Source organism: Alosa alosa, chromosome 6 (assembly GCF_017589495.1).
Source record: "Alosa alosa isolate M-15738 ecotype Scorff River chromosome 6, AALO_Geno_1.1, whole genome shotgun sequence".
NCBI lineage: Eukaryota > Metazoa > Chordata > Actinopteri > Clupeiformes > Clupeidae > Alosa > Alosa alosa.
Genome location: NC_063194.1, coordinates 19,715,808 through 19,735,037, shown reverse-complemented (window position 1 = coordinate 19,735,037; position 19,230 = coordinate 19,715,808). Strand labels below are relative to the sequence as shown.

General features: G+C 43.3%; 1 protein-coding gene across 4 annotated transcripts in view; it reads left to right on the top strand.

The window, feature by feature from the left end:
* The first annotated feature begins 4,095 nt into the window (after positions 1–4,095).
* prkcab (protein kinase C, alpha, b) overlaps positions 4,096–19,230 on the top strand; it is a 115,084-nt gene continuing 99,949 nt past the window's right edge. For all 4 annotated transcript variants that reach the window (XM_048245443.1, XM_048245441.1, XM_048245442.1 and 1 more), the window contains exons 1-2: positions 4,096–4,416; positions 5,522–5,553. In XM_048245443.1, coding sequence (XP_048101400.1) covers positions 4,250–4,416; positions 5,522–5,553 — 199 coding nt within the window. In that variant the 5' untranslated portion in view covers positions 4,096–4,249. The remainder of the gene's footprint in view (positions 4,417–5,521; positions 5,554–19,230) is intronic.

Genomic DNA, 19,230 nt, shown 5'->3' with positions numbered 1-19,230 from the left:
GAATCTGCGCTAGTAATTATTGTTTCTGTCTTCACGTAATCCCTCCGAAAAATGTTAGACTCTCTCAGGGTGGGCGCGGTCTTTTTTATTTTCTGACCAATAAGAAAACACGTTTCCTTACTTCCCTGACTGTTGTTAGGTAGTAAGCCTATAGAGGAAAATAGTTTGCATTAATGAAGGTAGTAAGAAAACTATGGAATATAATGAAATTCCTATAAGATGTGTCCACCTGGGTTACAAATGCAATACCTTATTTCTGGCTACCATCTCTGTGTATGCATTTGGGTCCTATATTTACATCCCTGGCCTTACATGGTGACAAAAAAAGTTAGCAAAGAAACAAATATAAGACAGAGTTTGGGTGACTAGAACAGGCGTGCAGGTTTCAATCAACAGAAAACCATGAAGTGCGGGAACAGGACAAAACATGGATAGTGGAACATGGCACACATGACAAAACAAAACATTACAGGGAATAGAAAACATGGAACACGGATCCAGAGATCCTGGAATGGTCCATGGCAAGGCTTTTCTTTTGTGATTCCAAGTTGGGTAAATCATATAGTGATCACTTTGGGATCTTCAAAAAGTATCTAAAGACCTTGTTTCTAACTAATTAATGTTAATGTTTATATGGTTATTGTTATTATTCTGTTAAATATTTAGCCTCTTGATAATATTGATATTTTTGGCAATTTCATTTTACTTTTATTATACTATATATCTTGTTATTCCATTATTATTGTGTAATCTCAGCTTCACTGAAAATGAGGACTACCCTCAATGAACCTCCGAGAATAATTAAAGATTGAATGAATGAACTTGAAACTGTTAATTTCAATGTTAATGTAATGTTTACTGATGTCATTGTCTTTGGACAAATGTGTCTACAAAATACCATTTATAAACATAAACATACATGTGCAGTCAGCGATTGTGCAGACAGTCTTGTTTGTTTGTGTTTATGTTTATATACATTTTATTAGCAGGTGGTTTTGTCCAAAACAATGTACATTAGGCCTATAGGCTATTTTAACAATGATCAAACAAATCAAGCCAGAGAGGTACTGTAGCTCACCCCTCCCTTCAGTATTCCCAGAGAAACTCCATGCATGGTTTTATTTTTGTTTGAGGGACAGGCTGCCCCCACTTTGCTTGTTTCTAGTTTTCGGAGCCTGGGCTGCCTATACAGAGACCGGGCTTTTTTACAGTGTACTCATTGAATGGGCAGCTAGCAGTCATGAGATGATTGGTGAATGTGATATTTTATAGGCTTGAAATCACGTATGATCACTGGCTGCACCATAGACTATATATACAGTTTATGGGCTGCACCTTTAATGGTGTGCAACTTAATCTGTCAATTCATCTGAATGGTTACTGACCTGACCTGTGTGATTATTTTAGACTACTAGGCACTACATTTGTGTGATGACATTATCTGTTCCATTGTCCAATCTGTTCCATTGTCCCATGCATTTGTGGCATGGGACAATGGAACAAAAATATAAGATGCCATGCCAGATACAGTAATGTATGTATGCCAAGTACCCCTGCTTCAACTGCTTGTACCTGTTTATCCACCAGCAGGGGTAGCAACACACAAACTGCTACGGCATTTTATTTAGCATATCTTTGTCAGATCCATTAGACTCTGGCTCTATTTGTTCTGACTGGTCTAAGGTATGTCTGATTTTGATTGGCATATGGCCATCACGACAGGTTGCTTGTCACATACTGGATTATTTTTGTGTCAAGAAAAGAGACTCAGAGACTTATCAGCAGCACCGGAGCGCCTTAGGGGGCTGTGCTTTCACCGTTCCAGTTCACCCTGTACACTTCTGACTTCAGCTACAACTCTGAGTCATGCCACATGCAGAAGTTTTCGGATGACACTGCAATTGTGGGGTGTTTCAGGGATGTACAAAAGGACGAGTACAGGAACCAGGTGGATGGCTTTGTGCAATGGTGTAGGCTCAACCATCTGCAGCTCAACGCAACAAAGACCAAGGAGTTGGTGGTGGATTTCAGGAGATCTAAGCCACATATTTTTCCAGTCTCCATTGAAGGGGTCAGTGTTGAGGTGGTCTGCACATATAAGTACCTGGGGGTACACATGGACAATAAACTGGACTGGTCAGCCAACACAGATGCGCTGTATCGGAAAGAGCAGTCGGCTTTACTTCCTGAGGAGGCTGCGGTCATTCAATGTCTGCAGTAAGCTCCTCTGGATATTTTATCAGTCAGTCATTGCCAGCAGAGCCGGACAGTAACGGAGTACATTTACTTGAGTACAGTACTTGAGTACAATTTTGAGGGATCTGTACTTTACTTGAGTATCATTTTTGGGGAGTACTCATGACTTTACTCAAGTACATTTGAGAGGCAAATATTGTACTCTTTACTCCACTACATTTCTATCCATAACCGTGAGTACTTATTACTTCGAAAAATTTGTTGTTTCCTTCTCAAACGTGATTGGATTGTGCAGGCGCCACTGATTGAGACAGCCTATCAGCAATCACCTTCAGCTTTCCGCCAAAGTCAACTCCATGGTCAGATTTAGATAAGAGACGAAGCCATAGACGAAACAATGGATGAAGAAGGGAACCTGAGGCCCCACCTCGCCAGACTATTTAACTATTTATAACAAGTTAATGATAGTTTTCACTTCAAGTGTTTCAATTACAAAATAGTATTTTGTATTTGAAATATGTATTTTAAATACATGTATTAGAAATACTGCCCATCCCTGGCAACATGGTGAAAAGATGAAAATGACTTGATTCAATTCCTTTTACATTCTCCAAGGTATTAACATTAACATTTTTCATAACTCTATGTCGGACGTTTCTGTACATAAATGTGAGCACTGTGGCAGTAGTAATGCAATATTTAGAAAATGTAGGCTACTCTTATACTCTTGATACTCAAGTACTTTTAAAAACAAGTACTTCAGTACTTTTACTTAAGTCGACATTTGACTGTTGTAGGCTACTTTTACTTGTACTTGAGTAAAATTTAGCAAATGGTATCTGTACTTTTACTCAAGTAATGAAGCTGTGTACTCTGTCCGCATCTGATTGCCAGTGTCCTTTTTTATGCTGTGGTGTGCTGGGGAGGCAGCATCAAGAAAAAAGATACTGAGCGTCTGAACAGGCTGGTAAGGAAAGCTGGCTCTGTTGTTGGCACTGAGCTGGAGTCACTTACAACAACTGCAGAGAAACGGAGCATGAGTAGGATGCTGTTGATCATGGACAATGACCGCCACCCACTACACAGCACGTTCATTACCGTAAACAGACTTTTATCACTGCCATGCTCAACAGACAGGTTGAGAAGGTCCTTCGTACCCACGTCCATCCAACTCTTCAATACCACACAAAAGGGGAGGGGAGAAATGGACTTTTCAGATGGCCTATCTCAGCCCCTACCATTATGTCACTTTGTCTGTTGCACTCCTGACTGTCTTATAGGCTATATTAGCCCTACACAATCTGGACTGTAGTCATAACATCTACATCTCATAACTTATTCCCTGTTATATATTCTTTTAAGTATATTTTTTTCTTTCTTGTTTGTCAAGCAATTTTATTATGTTTACATTATTGTCTTTTCATAGTCATAGTTAATATTTACATGTAATAATGAGCAAGCTATTGCACTGTTCAATCTCTGCACTGCTTATCATTGCATCATTAGGTCAGTCCATATCAGACCTTTGTAATCACTTCACAATTTGTTACTCTTTACATTTCTATGAGTGATGTTTGCATGAGATATATGATATGTGTGCTTGTTGTGTTATGGCAGTCTAAGCTACTGGATGCCTCAAATATTCCCCGGGATGAATAAACTATCTATCTATCTATCTATCTATCTATCTATCTATCAAAGATGTTTAGCCACACAATAGCTTCTGTCACACTTTACACTAGGAGAAAAATCCTTCTCCTCTCAACAATTAGTTTTCCATCGTGATCATGTGAGCCTTGTCCACATGATGGCGCAGCTCTCTTTGAGTATACCGAGGGAAGACCGTGAGCGCTCATTTACTGTATGAAGAGTACGAAGTCCATTGACGTCACTTTAAATGCTGGTGGAAGCATTGGTGGAAATCCGCTGTGGCTGACAGAAACATTCCTCGTCTCTTACAGTCGGCCAATTCTCAGCGTTAGTGGGGGAAAACACCTGTGAAGACACTTTGGAGGTGATAAGCCGTGGAAACGCGGGACCGCATTTTTTGGCTATGGCTGATCATATGCAGTATAACGAATCTATGATCGGTGTGACCAACCGATTTGCCCGCAAAGGTGCTCTGCGGCAGAAAAACGTGCATGAAGTTAAAAATCATAAATTCACTGCCAGGTTTTTTAAACAACCGACCTTCTGCAGCCACTGCAAGGACTTCATTTGGTGAGTCTGACTCTTACCTGTTCACCTGTCTTATAGTTGTGCATCAAGGCAAGAAAAGTTATTTGCTGTGCACGGGGAGCACAACTTAGTTTTGTTGGTTCTAACTCTTCTCGGAGACATCTAGCCTTCGCACATTTCTTATGCAGAAATGTTTTCAAGTTAATCTAAACTTAAAGCGTGCGTTTTTATCTTATTTGGATGCATGTAGGCTACGAATTATACGCACCAATTTCTCTTCCTTGACTGGGCGGTAGATCAGTATTCTGATAAGTTAGATCTGGAAATTCAAACCCTTAGTTACCTGTGTAAACTAAGGATATTTAATCTGTCCCTCAAAAGCAGACAAATTAACAGAGGCAGGAATTTTCTGTTATGAATTCCGAGCGATGAGCTGGCCACTCTTTACGCTTGCCCTCAGAAATTGTAGCTTAATAACAAGCAAAATATAGCTGTATGAGCTTGTTTTGTGTTGTAGAGTAGGCTATTAAATTGAGCTACACTTGTAATCGTCCATAAATGTTAATGTAATGGCACAGAATGCATCTGACACGCATCTCTAAAAATTATTAACGAGCTGCTCACTCCGTTTTATTCTCCTAAAAGCTTTTAATTATTAACCCAGCATGGTTCTCGTGTATTAGTGAAACAAAAACCTCATAAAATAATAACATCCCTCTGCAAAGATGTATGTCTTTCACAGACATTGTCTACAGGCAAGATTTGTCAAAGTGAGCGTTAAAATGTTACTCCGCTATTGGAAATATATAATTCCTGGCATGAATTAAGACTACAGCCAGGAGCCTATCAAATATCTGTTGTCTCTTCGCTAAAACACTCTTCATCTGTGCAGTTGAATTACAGAGCCATCGCATATTAGGTTGCTCTTTATTATTTGATCATAGATATAGTCTTTCCCTTCAATATTAGATTGCTGGAAATGTACTGTCTCTCACCATATATTGTGCCATTGTTGTAAATGTGCTTTATGAGGGCATTATTTGGTCAAGAATCTGGAGGGTATCTGCTAGCTTGAGCCTCTCTATGTATTCACACACCATCTGTACTTCTGTTTCTGAACACTTGCCTCCTCTCTGTTATTTTACAGGGGATTTGGGAAGCAAGGATTTCAGTGCCAAGGTAAACCTACTGGGTTGCTTGTGTGTGTGTGTGTGTGTGTGTGTGTGTGTGTGTGTGTGTGTGTTTACTATAGAGGGTCAGAGGAAGTTAAGAGAAACAGACAGGCTTATTAGAGAAAAAGAGCTCATGTACTACTGCATTAGTGCCATGGCTGGGGTAAAGTAATGATGACATATACTGTATATTGGTGTGTATTCAGACCATAATGTGGAAACTGCGGTGCTTGCCAGGACTCTGGCACAACTACAACATTTACAAGGTGTGTTGGCTCACAGAAAGTATTTACCTGTCATATTAGTAATTTGCCTTCAATGATTGTCTGGCCCTTGGTACGAATGAGCACATTTCAGGGCCAAAGAAGCCCATTAATATGAGTTGAGTGTGAGAGTAAACACAGAAAAGTCTAGCTGTTTGATCCTCCTCTCTGAGGTGAATCGTCTTGCATCATTTCTTTTTTTCCTACGACTGTAGTCTGGTGTCTTTAGTGTCTGGTCTTTTTATCCTTCAGACTGTCTATATAAATCAAAGTTGTTTGTCTTGACTGCTCACTAAAGAGTGTCATTCTGCGGCCATTCCTCTGTGTCTTTATCCGGCCATGTCTTCCGTGTATTGGGTTTAGGATCTATGGTAGAGTAACTGTAATTGTCGTCAGGTATCTGTGTATACCTGTTTTTTGATGACATTTTATTCTGAAATGCTTTTGTGTTTTAAACACTCTTATGTTTCCTGTATGTGTGTTTCATGCATGTTTCCTGTATGTGTGACCTTTGTTCACTACTTCCCCTAGAAGCTACCTGTAAAATATTCAAACTCATTTCCTATTTCCTCATAAAAATGAGGCAGTATGTTAATTTTGTGTACAGCACACACCCTGTGTGAGTGGCTTTGTGGCCTGTTAAAGGAAACAAACATGCCCCATGTTCAGGTGTATGCAACCTACTTTTTGTAGAATCTCATTGCCAATTTCCCCATTAAAATGACGCTGTATATTCATTTTGTGTACAGCACACAGTTACGGTATTACTCTGTGTGTGTGTCTGTGTGTGTGTGTCTTTGAGTGCAAGTGGTTTTGTGTGTATTTGACCTGATAAAGGAAACAAACATGCCCTAGTTCAGGTGTACGCAACCTACTTTGTATAGAGTGGATGCCCTGTAACATGTACAAGACTCATGCATCCCTGCATGGAGCTTTGTGTTTTGGCCTCATCCCTTGCCTGCCCTGAAATGGGACACCACACTGCTACTGTCCTGGCGTTGAGTTTCCCAGAGGACACCTGAGGCGGTTTCAGACAGCAGGATGTCTGTATAGTATAGTTTAGTATACTCTTTTGATCCCGTGAGGGAAATTTGGTCTCTGCATTTATCCCAATCCGTGAATCAGGGAAACACACTCAGCACACAGGAAACACACAGTGAGGTGAAGCACACACTAATCCCGGCGCAGTGGGCTGCCTGCAACAACAACAACAGCAGCACTCGGGGAGCAGTGAGGGGTTAGGTGCCTTGCTCAAGGCACTTCAGCCATGCCTACTGGTCGGGGTTCGAACCGAGTCCGAAGTGCTAACCAGTAGGCCACGGCTGCCCCCGTGCGAGGAAGTGGAGGAAGTTGTGGCTAAGTCTTGTTGTGGCTAAAGTCCTGACATCACCTCTCCATGTTGCTGGCCACCGGTCCAAAGTCCTGCTTCAAAACGTGGGTTTAATCGAATCCAAGTCATGGATGGTGCGGTTAACATAGTGTGTTTAGGATGCTTCAGTCAGCAATGTCAATAGTGTATGCGAGTCTGAGCGTTTTGTCAAAGCACTTCCTGAGCTAAACCACATGAGCTATTTGAGCTACACCACATGCAGACATGTGTATGTAGCAGGATTTTCCAGCAGTGTCATAGCTCAGCACTCTCACCCATCATGCACTGCATTAACTTAGTGCCACAATCAGGAGGTCTCCCACCAACATGGTAAAGAACTGTGCAGATGGTGTGAATGATGTGAAATCAATTTGTGAGGAGCTTTGGAGTTGGACCACCATGTTCCAGCAGAACTTACATCATGGTGCATCCACATCCTTTGAGACCACAGTGGAAAGCCAATGGCCAGTTGGCTGCGTGTACTCACTGGGTTTGCCGCACTCTCGGGACATGGTTGGGCCTCTCCGGAAGACATCGGCTAATGGCCGTTTCTGCTTGCTGCCGGCTCCGTTGCGCTCGCCCCACAGTGCGCGCGCGCGCGTGTGTGTGTGTGTGTGTGAAGGAGAGTGTGTGTGTACACTCTAGAGTGAATAACACTCTCCTTGGCCAAACTGCGTGTCTCCTCAGGAGGCCCTCCCGGGGATGTTCCACACTTTCCATTTTTTTTGTCCCCTGGAGCTGCTCATCCGTCCCCTTAACTGCGGAGCATCTGGCACCGGGACTTCTCTCTGCTGCAGCACTTTTCACGCTCAAAAAACGGGAGGCATGACCACGCATGCATGGCTGCCTCCGTCACTGGCTCCGTGGTTGCATAAAAATATGATAAGCACAAACCATGCCCCAGACTTTGGCCGAGGGGGAAGAGAGGTTAAACGAATGTGGGTCAACCGCAGCACCTCGCTCTCTCCACGAGTAAACCTGTTGGATTAGCAACCAGACAGTGACGTGGGGAAGGACCGCCTCTCTTCTCCTTACAGTTTACTCTCAGGTTCGCTGGAATTATGGCCGTTAGTGATGCCACACAAGGTCAAATCGGTTGCCTCTGTTAAGCTACAGACCAAGTGCCCTGAACTCGATGAGTATCTCAGACAAATTAATCACAGATGAAGACTGGCTAAAGAAAGCCTTGACAGGCCTCATTTCCTGTCCTTATTGGCTTACACGGCTGGAAAAATGAGACTGCAGTGTCCCTAAAAGCAGTTGATTGTTTGGGCATGTTTGGCAGGAGCTCTGGTGACAAAGACAGCTGAACTGGTTAATGTTTCATGAGGAACAATGACTAAGTTGATGTTGGCCTGTTGCTCTGCAGGAGAGAAGAGAGGCGACCTTGGGAGAGTATAGTATTCGCTTCTGACTCTCAGTACAGGCAGGGCAGTGTGTTATTATTACAGTGCATGAAAATGCACTGTTCTGTTATCCGAAGTCTTCTTCTTCTTATTATTATTATTATTATTATTATTCTTCCCACCAAATTTCTGCGTCTAATTCAGCTTTAACCATTTAACGTAGAAACTTCGTTCAAACTTTGTAACGTAGGTCTTGAAAAGGATACCTTTAATAAAAAAACAAGCTTATTTTTCCCCATAGACTTAACATTGGGCTGATGACATCACAATGGGCTAATTAACTCGATTTGCACCTGTATCAACTTCCAGCTGCTCAACTAGGACCCATCAAAGGGCCAGTTAAACTGATTGCACCTATATCAACTGCTTTTTGCTCAACTAGGCCAACTCTCTCTGTGTCTCTCCATTCTACAAGGATATACTGTAAGGCACATTCCATCCAACTTTCTATCCATTCATCCTCTTCAAACCATTCACTCATCCACCCATTAAACTATCCACCAACATCCATTAAACAATCTGCCTATCAACATCCATTCAACTTTCTGTGTATCAACATCCATTACACTATCTAAATTCAACTTTTAAACTATATACTCTGTCTCGGGCTTTAAGCATACAATAAGCCTATTTCAGTGTCGAGGTGTCTGGCCTTGTTGATGTTAATGATGCCTTAATTGGCAGGGTAAAACGTCTTCCTGCTTTTGTCTTTCCTGTGGACTTTTCTTTTGCTGTCTATGGGACTGTGCTGTTCCACAGGAAGTTCCACACAGTGGCCCCATCTTGTGAAATGGGCTAATCTGGCTCTAGACTACAGATTCTGTTCCTATTTCCTCTGCCCACAACTGTTTCAAAATAAATGTCCTCACTACAATAATTCACTATTAAATAATTTAACTATTTAAACTACTCAACTATTTAACTGTTCAGACATTTCAACTGTCAGTTGTTATCAACTATGACTCCTGCCAACTGTTTCCAAATAAATGTTTGTTTTGCATTTTATGTTAGTATACAGTATGTTTATATTTTCATGCACTGGTAATTTCCTCGAAATTACATTTTCTAGTTGTAACTTGTAGGTGTTTGTGTCAGGTAAACAGAGCACACAATTTTTCCTTTAAATCAAGAGCTTCATCTGTCAAGTGTGAACCATTGAGGTCTGTACACTAGAAGGGTCGACTTATTATAGTCTGGTTCCTTTGGACAAAAACAGCCCCTTTTGAAGCCAGTAACACATCTGAATAGTACGGAGCCTGTAAAGGGCACGGGTAGTAGATGGTGGATCATTGGAGGAATGTGCTATGGCTGAGTGAGTCATCCCCCACCAGGCAACTGACAGGGAGAGTGAGGAGTTAGTGTGGCACTCAAGGCACATACACACAGATGCCGTGGTCTTGGTGCTGACAGGTTCTTGTGTGAGAGGTGCATTGTCTTGGCACGGAGTCGACTGTAGGAGTGGAGCGTGAATGTTAATCCATGTTTAAATATTCAGAGTGATTACAGTGTCCTGGTGCCCGATCAGAGTATGTATTACCTGTGTACAGGTATATCTGTTTGTGCCTACATGGAGTGGACACAGTGAGTTTCCTTGTTTTCTTTGTATATTGGATTGATATGTTATAGAATAGTTTCTTTTCTATGAATTAATTTGTTACTGTGTGACTGTTACTGTATTTTTCCATCCCCCCCCCTAACTTTTAGAGCAGCTCAACCTTCATCAGCAAATTCCTTATTCACTGGTTATAGAATAGATAGAATTCAGCAGATGGACCGTCTCTCTCTCTCTCTCTCACTCTCTCTCTCTCTCTCTCTCTGTTTGTGTGTGTGTGTATGTGGGCTGTGGCCCAGTCCCTCAGGTGTGCATGCAGCAAAGCATATTTACAGTAATTACTGGCGGAGACCCTGCTTGTGATCCATCATGCCTGTCTGCCGGGGCTGGCTTCACACAGCACAGAGCTGCCGCTGCCGCCACAGCACACCTGACCTGCTGAAAGAAGAGAGGGAGAATGAGGACAGTGCAGCGGAGGGAGGAGAGGAGGGGAGGGTAGAGGAGAGGAGGGGAGAGGACGGGAGAGGGGCCAGAGAAACAGAGGGGTAGGGAAAGCACAGAATATGAGAGAAGAAGAAAGAAAAAAGGAGGTGTGAGACAGGGACAGGGAGAGAGGGAAAAGAGGAGGAGAGGTAGCGGAAGGAGCTGGGCAAACTGGCAGCATCACAGCAAGGCTGTTGTGCTGCTCACGATTATCAGCTTCCTCTAGCCCTAGCCAGCAACGGGCCGCTGAGACAGTTTGAGCTCTCTGTCCTGTTTTGGAGTTAATCACTGCCTGCTATACTTCTGTTGTGATGTGTTGATAAGTAGCGCCCAAATACTACTGTACTGTCATACATCTAATAGCCGTCTTTGCTTGTCATCTGTGACAAGAGTATCATCCACCCATCTATCCATCCACCCAAGCATCCATGAAGACACAGAGTGTCATCCATTTGTCTTTCTATCCGTCAGTCTAAGCATCCATGCGTGCATCATAAGCCTGCCCATCCATCTGCCTTGCTACCTTGTGCCAATGCATGTTGATTAGCCTCTGTAGTGATGTCAGGCGCGCCACTGTCATTGTAGCTGGTTCTGTAAACCCCCCAGGGACCTTAGCCAGCGTCATTGGCCGTTAGCGCCGCCTGGTCCTCCAGTGCCCGTCAGTGAAGTCTTCTGTACCCCTCCCCACCGCAACCACCACCCCCTCTGCGCTCAGCTTTCACAGTAGGCTAAGCATGAATCACCACAGCGAGAAAGATGTCTCTGCTCCTTTGCTTTGCCATCCCTTCATCCCTCTGGCCTTCTCCAGAAGCCATGCACCCGAGCGAGTGGGAGCTCCATCTGGAGAGAGAGAGCGAGAGAGAGACAAAGAGAGAGAGAGAGAAGAGAAGTGAGAGAAAGAATGAAAGAGCGAGGAAGAGAAAGACAGAGTGCAAGAGTTGTGTCCAGAAAGGAAGAGAGAGAGAAACAAGCAAAGTCAGCCACAGCCATGCAGGGAGACAGAAAAGCTGCAGGGCTCGCTCGCTCGCTCACTCCAGCTATGTCTCCACGTCCGTGAGGTGTTGGCAGAGCTAAAATAAACAGTTTGACAGCTTCTGAAAGAGCGTCGAGAGGGAGACAGAACGAGAGGAGAAAGAGAAGACAAAAAGAGCTACAAAGACCCAAAGGGATGTGTGTGTATCATGGGGTGAGCATTAACAGATCACTTGAGAGAGTTTTTCTAGTGGATCCCTGACAGCGGTGATTAAGGGGAGTAATTTCTCAGGCCTGGGTCGTGTCCCTCCTCTCCCACTCTGTTGGTTTTAACACCTGTGTGACTCAGTGCCAACTCAGAGGAAACAGCCAGAAATCTTCAGCGCTGCTCTGGTTCTTATCAGTGAAGCACAGTGTAGCACAAGTGGCCATTTTTAAATGCGTAAGTCCACTAAGCGTTTCGCAACATTTCTTGAGTGACAGCTGCCTCTCTGTGTGACTTCTTCTCTTCACTCCTCTTTTGATATGCTCTATATCTGTTAAGTTCCCGTTTCTCCATAAACGCCACTGTGGTCAGAAGAACCCAAGAGATCATATCTGTGCTGACTGAGGGAGCTCACCAAATATACTTGGTCTTTTACATCCTAAACTCAAGCAGAGTTTGAGGAGGCATGTCTCATGGGAGCACTGCTCTCTGCAAAGTGTTGTGTGTTAATCACCACTATAAGAACAACACAGTAGATGAGCTGTTTTCTGTTATTTAAACCATAGCTCTCCCTCTCCTCCTGAAGTCCTCTTCCTGGGACAGAATCACTTAATTTAACGAGTGGTCTGTGGCAAGGTGCCACTGATGGAAAGCAGAGCACATGCCCAGGCACTTCCGTCTCGTCCACCGGTGGGAGAGGGTAGGTAGGCAGACTGGACGGTTGCCAGGCCAGGCTAGTTGAGTCCTGCCAGCAGCGTGCCTGCCCGTCCCATGCGGTCGCAGGCCACACCTGCTCACTCCTGCCCCTCGTGCCCAGCGCAATATGGAGGCCCGGTGAACAGGGTGATTCTGTGGTTTCCGGGACACGTGGGGCGCTGCTGTTGTTGTTGTTGTTGTTGTTTATGGATATGGAAAATACACAGGCAAGGGGCAGAGGGGGCTGAGAGTACAGAGAAGGGAGCTAGCTCATGTGCACACACACACACACACACACACCTACCGACTCACCCACTCACACCAACACAGGCACACACACACACACAGACACACACTGAAATGTAGCCAATTCAACAGAATTGCATCTAGGTGATATAGAAAACATTGGCACTGAAAGTATGTAACATACATGTTGCTGCATACACCTGCATTGTTACATGTTGTGCTGTGGAGAGAGTGAAAGAGAAAGAAAGTAGAAAGGTACAGGGAGAGCGATGGATTTGGATTAGATAAGCAACAGGTCTGCCTTGAGGACTCCTGCTTGACCGGGGGTGGAGAGCTGCTCGCCTTGCTTAGCCAGTACAGTAGCCCTCATTAACCAATCAAGTGGCAGAAGTGAGGGGGCGGCGGGCTATGAGAGAGCCAGTGCGGTGACGACAGCGGGAAACAATAAACATGTTACACAACACACACACACACACACACACACACACACACACACACACACACACACACATCCCTTAACCAATACATCCTCCCTTTGATGTCTTAGACACAGATCTTCAGATCTTTCTGGATCTTTTTAAAATCAATCTCCCGCTTGCATATTTAGCGGGAACTGGTGTCCTTGTTTATTCATTGTTTTATCTCAGATGATTTGAGAGTGAATGTCGGTGCCTGTCTGGGTTGCATCATCGTAAAGCCATACTCTTCCGCATGTTACAATAAAGTGACAGGATGAAGTTTAACACAACACACAGATTTTTCCGGCTGTGGTAATGCTCAGTTTTAAATAGCCTCTAAACAGCAGTTTCGATATTGTATCTAATACATGAATGTTGCTTGTTCTGAAAATTCAGTAAATATATTTAAACCAAATATTCACCATAGTAATCTGAATAATTCCCGTACAGCCTTGATGGTAGCTCCAGTGGGTTGTTCTTATCTGTTTGATCTAAGAGGTCGCATCTTTAAGTAGGATCTTTGCAGAGGCAGAAGATTAGAATGCCTGAATCTCAGCCATCTTCATTAAGTCTCCGCTGATGGAGGAAGGAAGGAGATTTGTGGTGAGATGCTCTGTTTCAGCTAAGATGTGAGGATGATGAGGCTTGTGGTTGTCAGCAGCACAGAACAAAATCATCATCTTTGCTCATTACTAACCATTCACTGTTATGGAAGATTTGGCTTCATTTTGTGTGTTTCTGACCAGATTCTTTATGAGCTGCACAGCAGTCAGCGAAGTCTCAAAGACGACAATATCTAAGTCATTATCTTTTGGCCCCATTCATTTGTGAAATATAGAACAGTGGTAATTAAAAAAGAAAATCATTGCATATTCTCCCCCATTTGTCATTCTCTTGAAACTCTGACCACATCAGTACCATTGATTACAGCAGCAGTAATGGCCCTTGTCATTCAACCTAATTATGGATGATTCAACTCATCCTCCCCCACTTAGAATACCCCACATCTTAGGATGTTTCAAGGCCCTCAGTTTGTTATAAACACACTTACTTAGTCACACACGCACGCGACACACACACACACACACACACACACACACACGCATACTCACTCACTCACTCACTCACTCTTTTCCTCTCTCTCTCTCTCTCTCTTTCACACACACAAATACACACACACCCACACACACACACACACACACACCCACACACACTAGGCTGAGTGGACTAACTCGTTTCCAAGGTAACTGACAGCCTGGGCCCCGTGTGTTTCTGTTGAAAATCAGGCTAGGCACCGGCTCCGTGTATGAGCAGCATCTCTGTGGCCTCCGTAGTCTTCCCCACGACGTCCCTCCAACCCTGTAGCTCCTTTCTCTCCTGTTCCACCCTCCTGTAGGCCACTTCACTCCACCCACTGCTCACGTCTCACCCTCCACCCTGCTGCTTCAGCTTCAGATGCTCTTTCTCTCTCTCTCTCTCTTTCTTTCTCTCTCTCTCTTTCTCTCTCTGTGGTGCTCCGTCAAACATGGGTGTTGTAGCATTGTGGCCTCCTCATGTTCAGCCCCCTCTCCAGTGATAATCTTGAACGTCTGTGAAACAAATGCTGTTCATATGATGTGATAGTCATTCCAATTGCTCGTTTTTTCCCCTCTAAAGGACATCTGTGTTTTTTAATGTCAGCTTCATTTAATACCAGAGATGGAGTTTATCCACCTCTCAAAAGAGTTTATTCACCAATTGCAACTTTTAACATTCATTATGTACACTCTAGGAACCATTTAATTCCACTGATATTATTATAAACACTGGACAATAACCTCCACCATCATCATGTTCTGAAAAATCCGATAACGCACGGCGCAGTCCACCTCACAGAATTCATAGTTTGCCAACCTCTTATTTTACCACTACATCCCTGTTGAAGACCATGTTTGGAAAGATGCCTTTGTTCATGTACACACAATGTTTCAAGATTATTTTGTTCTTGTAAAGTTCTAGTTCTTGTTTTTGTTGGTCTGGCAGAATCGAAAGCCAGAACAACAATATGCAAAGTAGTATTGTGGGGCCATATCTTTCCATGGAAGTTTGTGAAATGGAACTTGGCTGAATAGAATAATAGTAATAACAGACTTGTGAGATAAAATTAAGAGGCATATAGTTATAAAAGAGTAACATGCATCTTGATACTTTGATGTGTGAACAGAACAAAAATCATCCAAAACTCATCTGATCAACTTCATCCAAAATCATTGAGTGAAAGTGAGACCTTATTGCAGCTCACTGGTGATGAGAGGCCTGTGTGATCACTGTGCCTCTGTTCCCACAGCACCGTGCCTGAGAATAGTCCTTCTGTCACTCGGGAACACAAACCACAGGCTCCTCCAAATGCATGTCAAGTCATGTCTCCTTCAGATGGAAAAGGCAAAGTTTCGATAAGGAAAAAAAAACCACTGCTGTTTCTTCATTTGAGTGAGACAGTAGTCAAGGCATGAAGGATTGTAGTTAAGAGGAGATGAACTAAACCAAAATGTGTTCAAATATGGCTTGTGCTTCTGCTGATAGACAGCTTATATCCTGCTATAAAACGTATAGACAGTTTGTATCCAGTTATAAAACTGAAAAGGAGTGGCTTTCCCTAATGACTGATAACTCAAAGGGAAGTGTTTGAAGACTGCATGGTCTTCAGGCTATACATACCCATTTAGTTGCAGATCATAATGTCAATGCTGTATGCTTGTGGCACAGAGAAAATTAATGAGCTTCTATCAATGTCGTTTCTTACTGTAGTAGCGATGGTGCTTGTACTCGCATAAGCCCTCCTTCAGTGTTATGAAAGCCAAGCATATGTTTTTTTTCAAATGCTGAGAGACCTCTGTGAACTTATATGAATTTGCTTTAGAACCCTCCAGCTTTGCATATTTTGCGACAGCCAAAGTCATGTTGACATAAAGAGATTTCACTCTCTCTCTCTGACTCTCTCTGACTGTCTGTCTGTCTCTCTCCCTCTCTCTCTCTCTCTCTTTCTCTCTCTCTGTCTCTGGGGTCCTGAGGATTTAGGAGTCCGTCGGGGTGAGGCTGCTGGTAATTAGCTTGAGCAGGGAAACTGTTGTGACTAGTGTCTGCCTCCCCGGCAGTGCCGTAACGGGGCCAAGATGACAGGCAGCTGAGACCAGTCTCATGCAGTCACCCCTGCCTGCCATGGCACGCCGCTCACCCCCACCTTGCCTCCGCTCCCCGAAAAACACAACTCCACCCAACAGAGCCACGACATCGAAGAGGGTTGGGATGGTGATGTAGATCGATACTGGGCTCAGATGCTGGAATGAGAGTTTTATTAAACTGATGAATAAAATGGATGTTGCACAAAGGCACCATTTAGAAACATTTTGCTGACGGTGGTGTGTGTGTGTGTGTGCGTGTGTGTGTGTGTGTGTGTGTGTGTGTTTGTGTGTGTGTGTGTGTGTATGTGTGTGTGGTGTTCATTGTACATGTAAGGGACAGCCGTTGTTTTCTCCAAGGTGAGTGCACAAGAGAGAATTGTTTTTTTGTGATTGTTGTTTTGTTTTGTAATCCTTGCTCTTCAATCTTACTCTCCCTTTGTTAGTTTGTTTTTTCATTGTGGCAGAATTGCTGCCATAGTTCATGTTGACAGAAGTTATTCCTTTTTTAACACACAGACGGTGTTCATACCATCATCGGCTTGCGGAACTCGTTTGGGTGGGTAGGGCGTGCAAAGGGATGAGTGCTTTCATGAACACGGCACTCTCTCTCTCTCTCTCTTCTCTTAAAGGGATGCCAATTAGTGCTGATGCATGTGTCAAAATATTTCCCCTTAAATGTTGCGTAACAGACAGCAGCAACAGCGCATTATGTTTTATTTTGGAGCGTCGGTTTGGACCAGCCTGAAGTGTCACCAGGCTCGAGGCCTGTGTCATCAGGAGGGATTAAACTGAGGCTTAGTACTACCGCCAGATCATCAGATGACATGTGCTCTTGCGCTCTGCACGATGTCAAAACAATACAAGGGCTTTTTAAAAAAATAAAGAAATAAAGAAATCGAAATAACTAGAAACTGTCATTAAGCGCCCTAATGTTCACTCTCCAACTGTTAGCAAGCCTGGGAGGGAGGTCAAATTAGCTGTTGTGTTTTGGATTAGCGGGAGGCGTTTCATTTCAACAAGATGCAGGGGCTATTCTGCGGGGACTTCTGTGAGTTCAGCTGTACTGAATGTCATTGGATTGACACATGGCTGTAGCTGTTGGTAAGGTTGCTGCTGATGACCTTCCATCATGGTACCCACACAGCTCTATACAGAGTGACATTTTGAAATATACTGTTCACCAAACCAGCGCTACCTTCCAATCAAATAAGTTAATATAAATAATTAATATAATACAATACTACATTAAACAAATCAGAAACTAGTCAATATTCAAAAGGAAACTCCAGTCTAACAACAATCTAGGGTTTATTTTTGGATGACAACGAGTGTAAATTTTGGTTTGAGACCAAAACATCATCCATAAGATTGAAATATGCATTTAAAACTGAATAGCATATAGCATAGCCTGTGGAAGAAACTTTGCTCCATCAAAGTAAATCACTCTTTTCAAGGATACAAGGAAGTTTATTGTCACATGCATATAGTTACTGGAAGTAAGAAATGCAGTGAAATTATGTCTGGTGTCAGCCTATTTGTGCAAGTGGGGGGGTAAAAAGTGCAGTAGAACAGGGGTTTAGTAGATTAAGTGGCAAGGGCTGCATAAGAAAGGTGAGGGAGGATTGAATTGGGGGCACCAACAAAGGACACCAAGAGCAACAGGGGCAAGGAAAAACTCCCTTACCAAGGAAGAAACCTTGGGCAGATCCCGGCTCAAAGGGGCTAACCCAACTGCCAGGGGTCTTGGTGTGTGTGTTGGGGGGATGACAGGGGAGATGTGATAGTGTGCTGTGTATGTGGGGAGAGGGCAGTGTGCAATATGTGTGTTGGAGAAGCTTCCTCATGAGAAGAGAAAGGCTAGGCAATCAAGGACATGGGTAGATGGAGGAGAAATCAAAAATAATAAATAAAAAGTTCTATGGAGATGTGCAAAAGTTGGAGAAAGTCAGATATGTGTGTGTGTGTGTGTTTTGACGTGTGATGAAATAAGAAAATAATAAAAGGTCTATAGCATAGGGTGAGGGATGTAAAAGTGCTAAGTAGAATTCTGGCGATTTTTCATATAGATATTAGCCTGACGTAGTCATACTCAATTCTAGTCAGAATATGAGTCTGATACTGCTCCATTGGGACATAATTATGGGGCGTGTTTCAACTGATACAGGGGGGGAATGCCTCTGCACTCAATTGGATAGACCTAACCAATCAGAGCAACAAAATAGCTTACCGTGAGGTGTAGGAAGAAAACACACGAACCATCCTTTTTCTCCACAAATGCCTTAAAGGATAAATCCGGTGTGATTTTGACCTAAAGTGTGTTGAAACATGATACCGAGTGTGAATGTAAACACTGTGTTGGTAGCATTGGCTAACTAGCGCCGGATTTCTGGGTGCAGGGGACAAGCCGAGGTGAGCTATGAGACATACGTTCACACTCGGTATCATGTTTCAACACACTTTAGGTCAATATCACACCGGAATTCTCCTTTAACATTGTTTTCTGGTCTTTTGTAAAAGTTAGTGCCGTCAATAACTTCTAGCCTAGGTTACAACACTCATTAGCGAAATCTTCGAGATAGGTAGTAGGGTAGGCTATTAGGAAAAAACTGATAGCCTATATCCCCTCCGTTTTTAAAAATAATTCTGTTGAACACTGATATGCTACAAACATGTTAAACAGCTGGGAAAGGCTGTCGCAAATCCTTCGAACAGGTGGTCAATCAGAGATTTCAAACGAACGAGAGAACATGTTGCAATGCAACAGCGCTGTTTTCCCTTGATGAAAGTGAAACCACGAGTTTTCCCACATCTCAACTTTGACGCAAAGTTTTCAGAAACAATCGTTTTCAGTGATAAAACCTCATTGAATAATA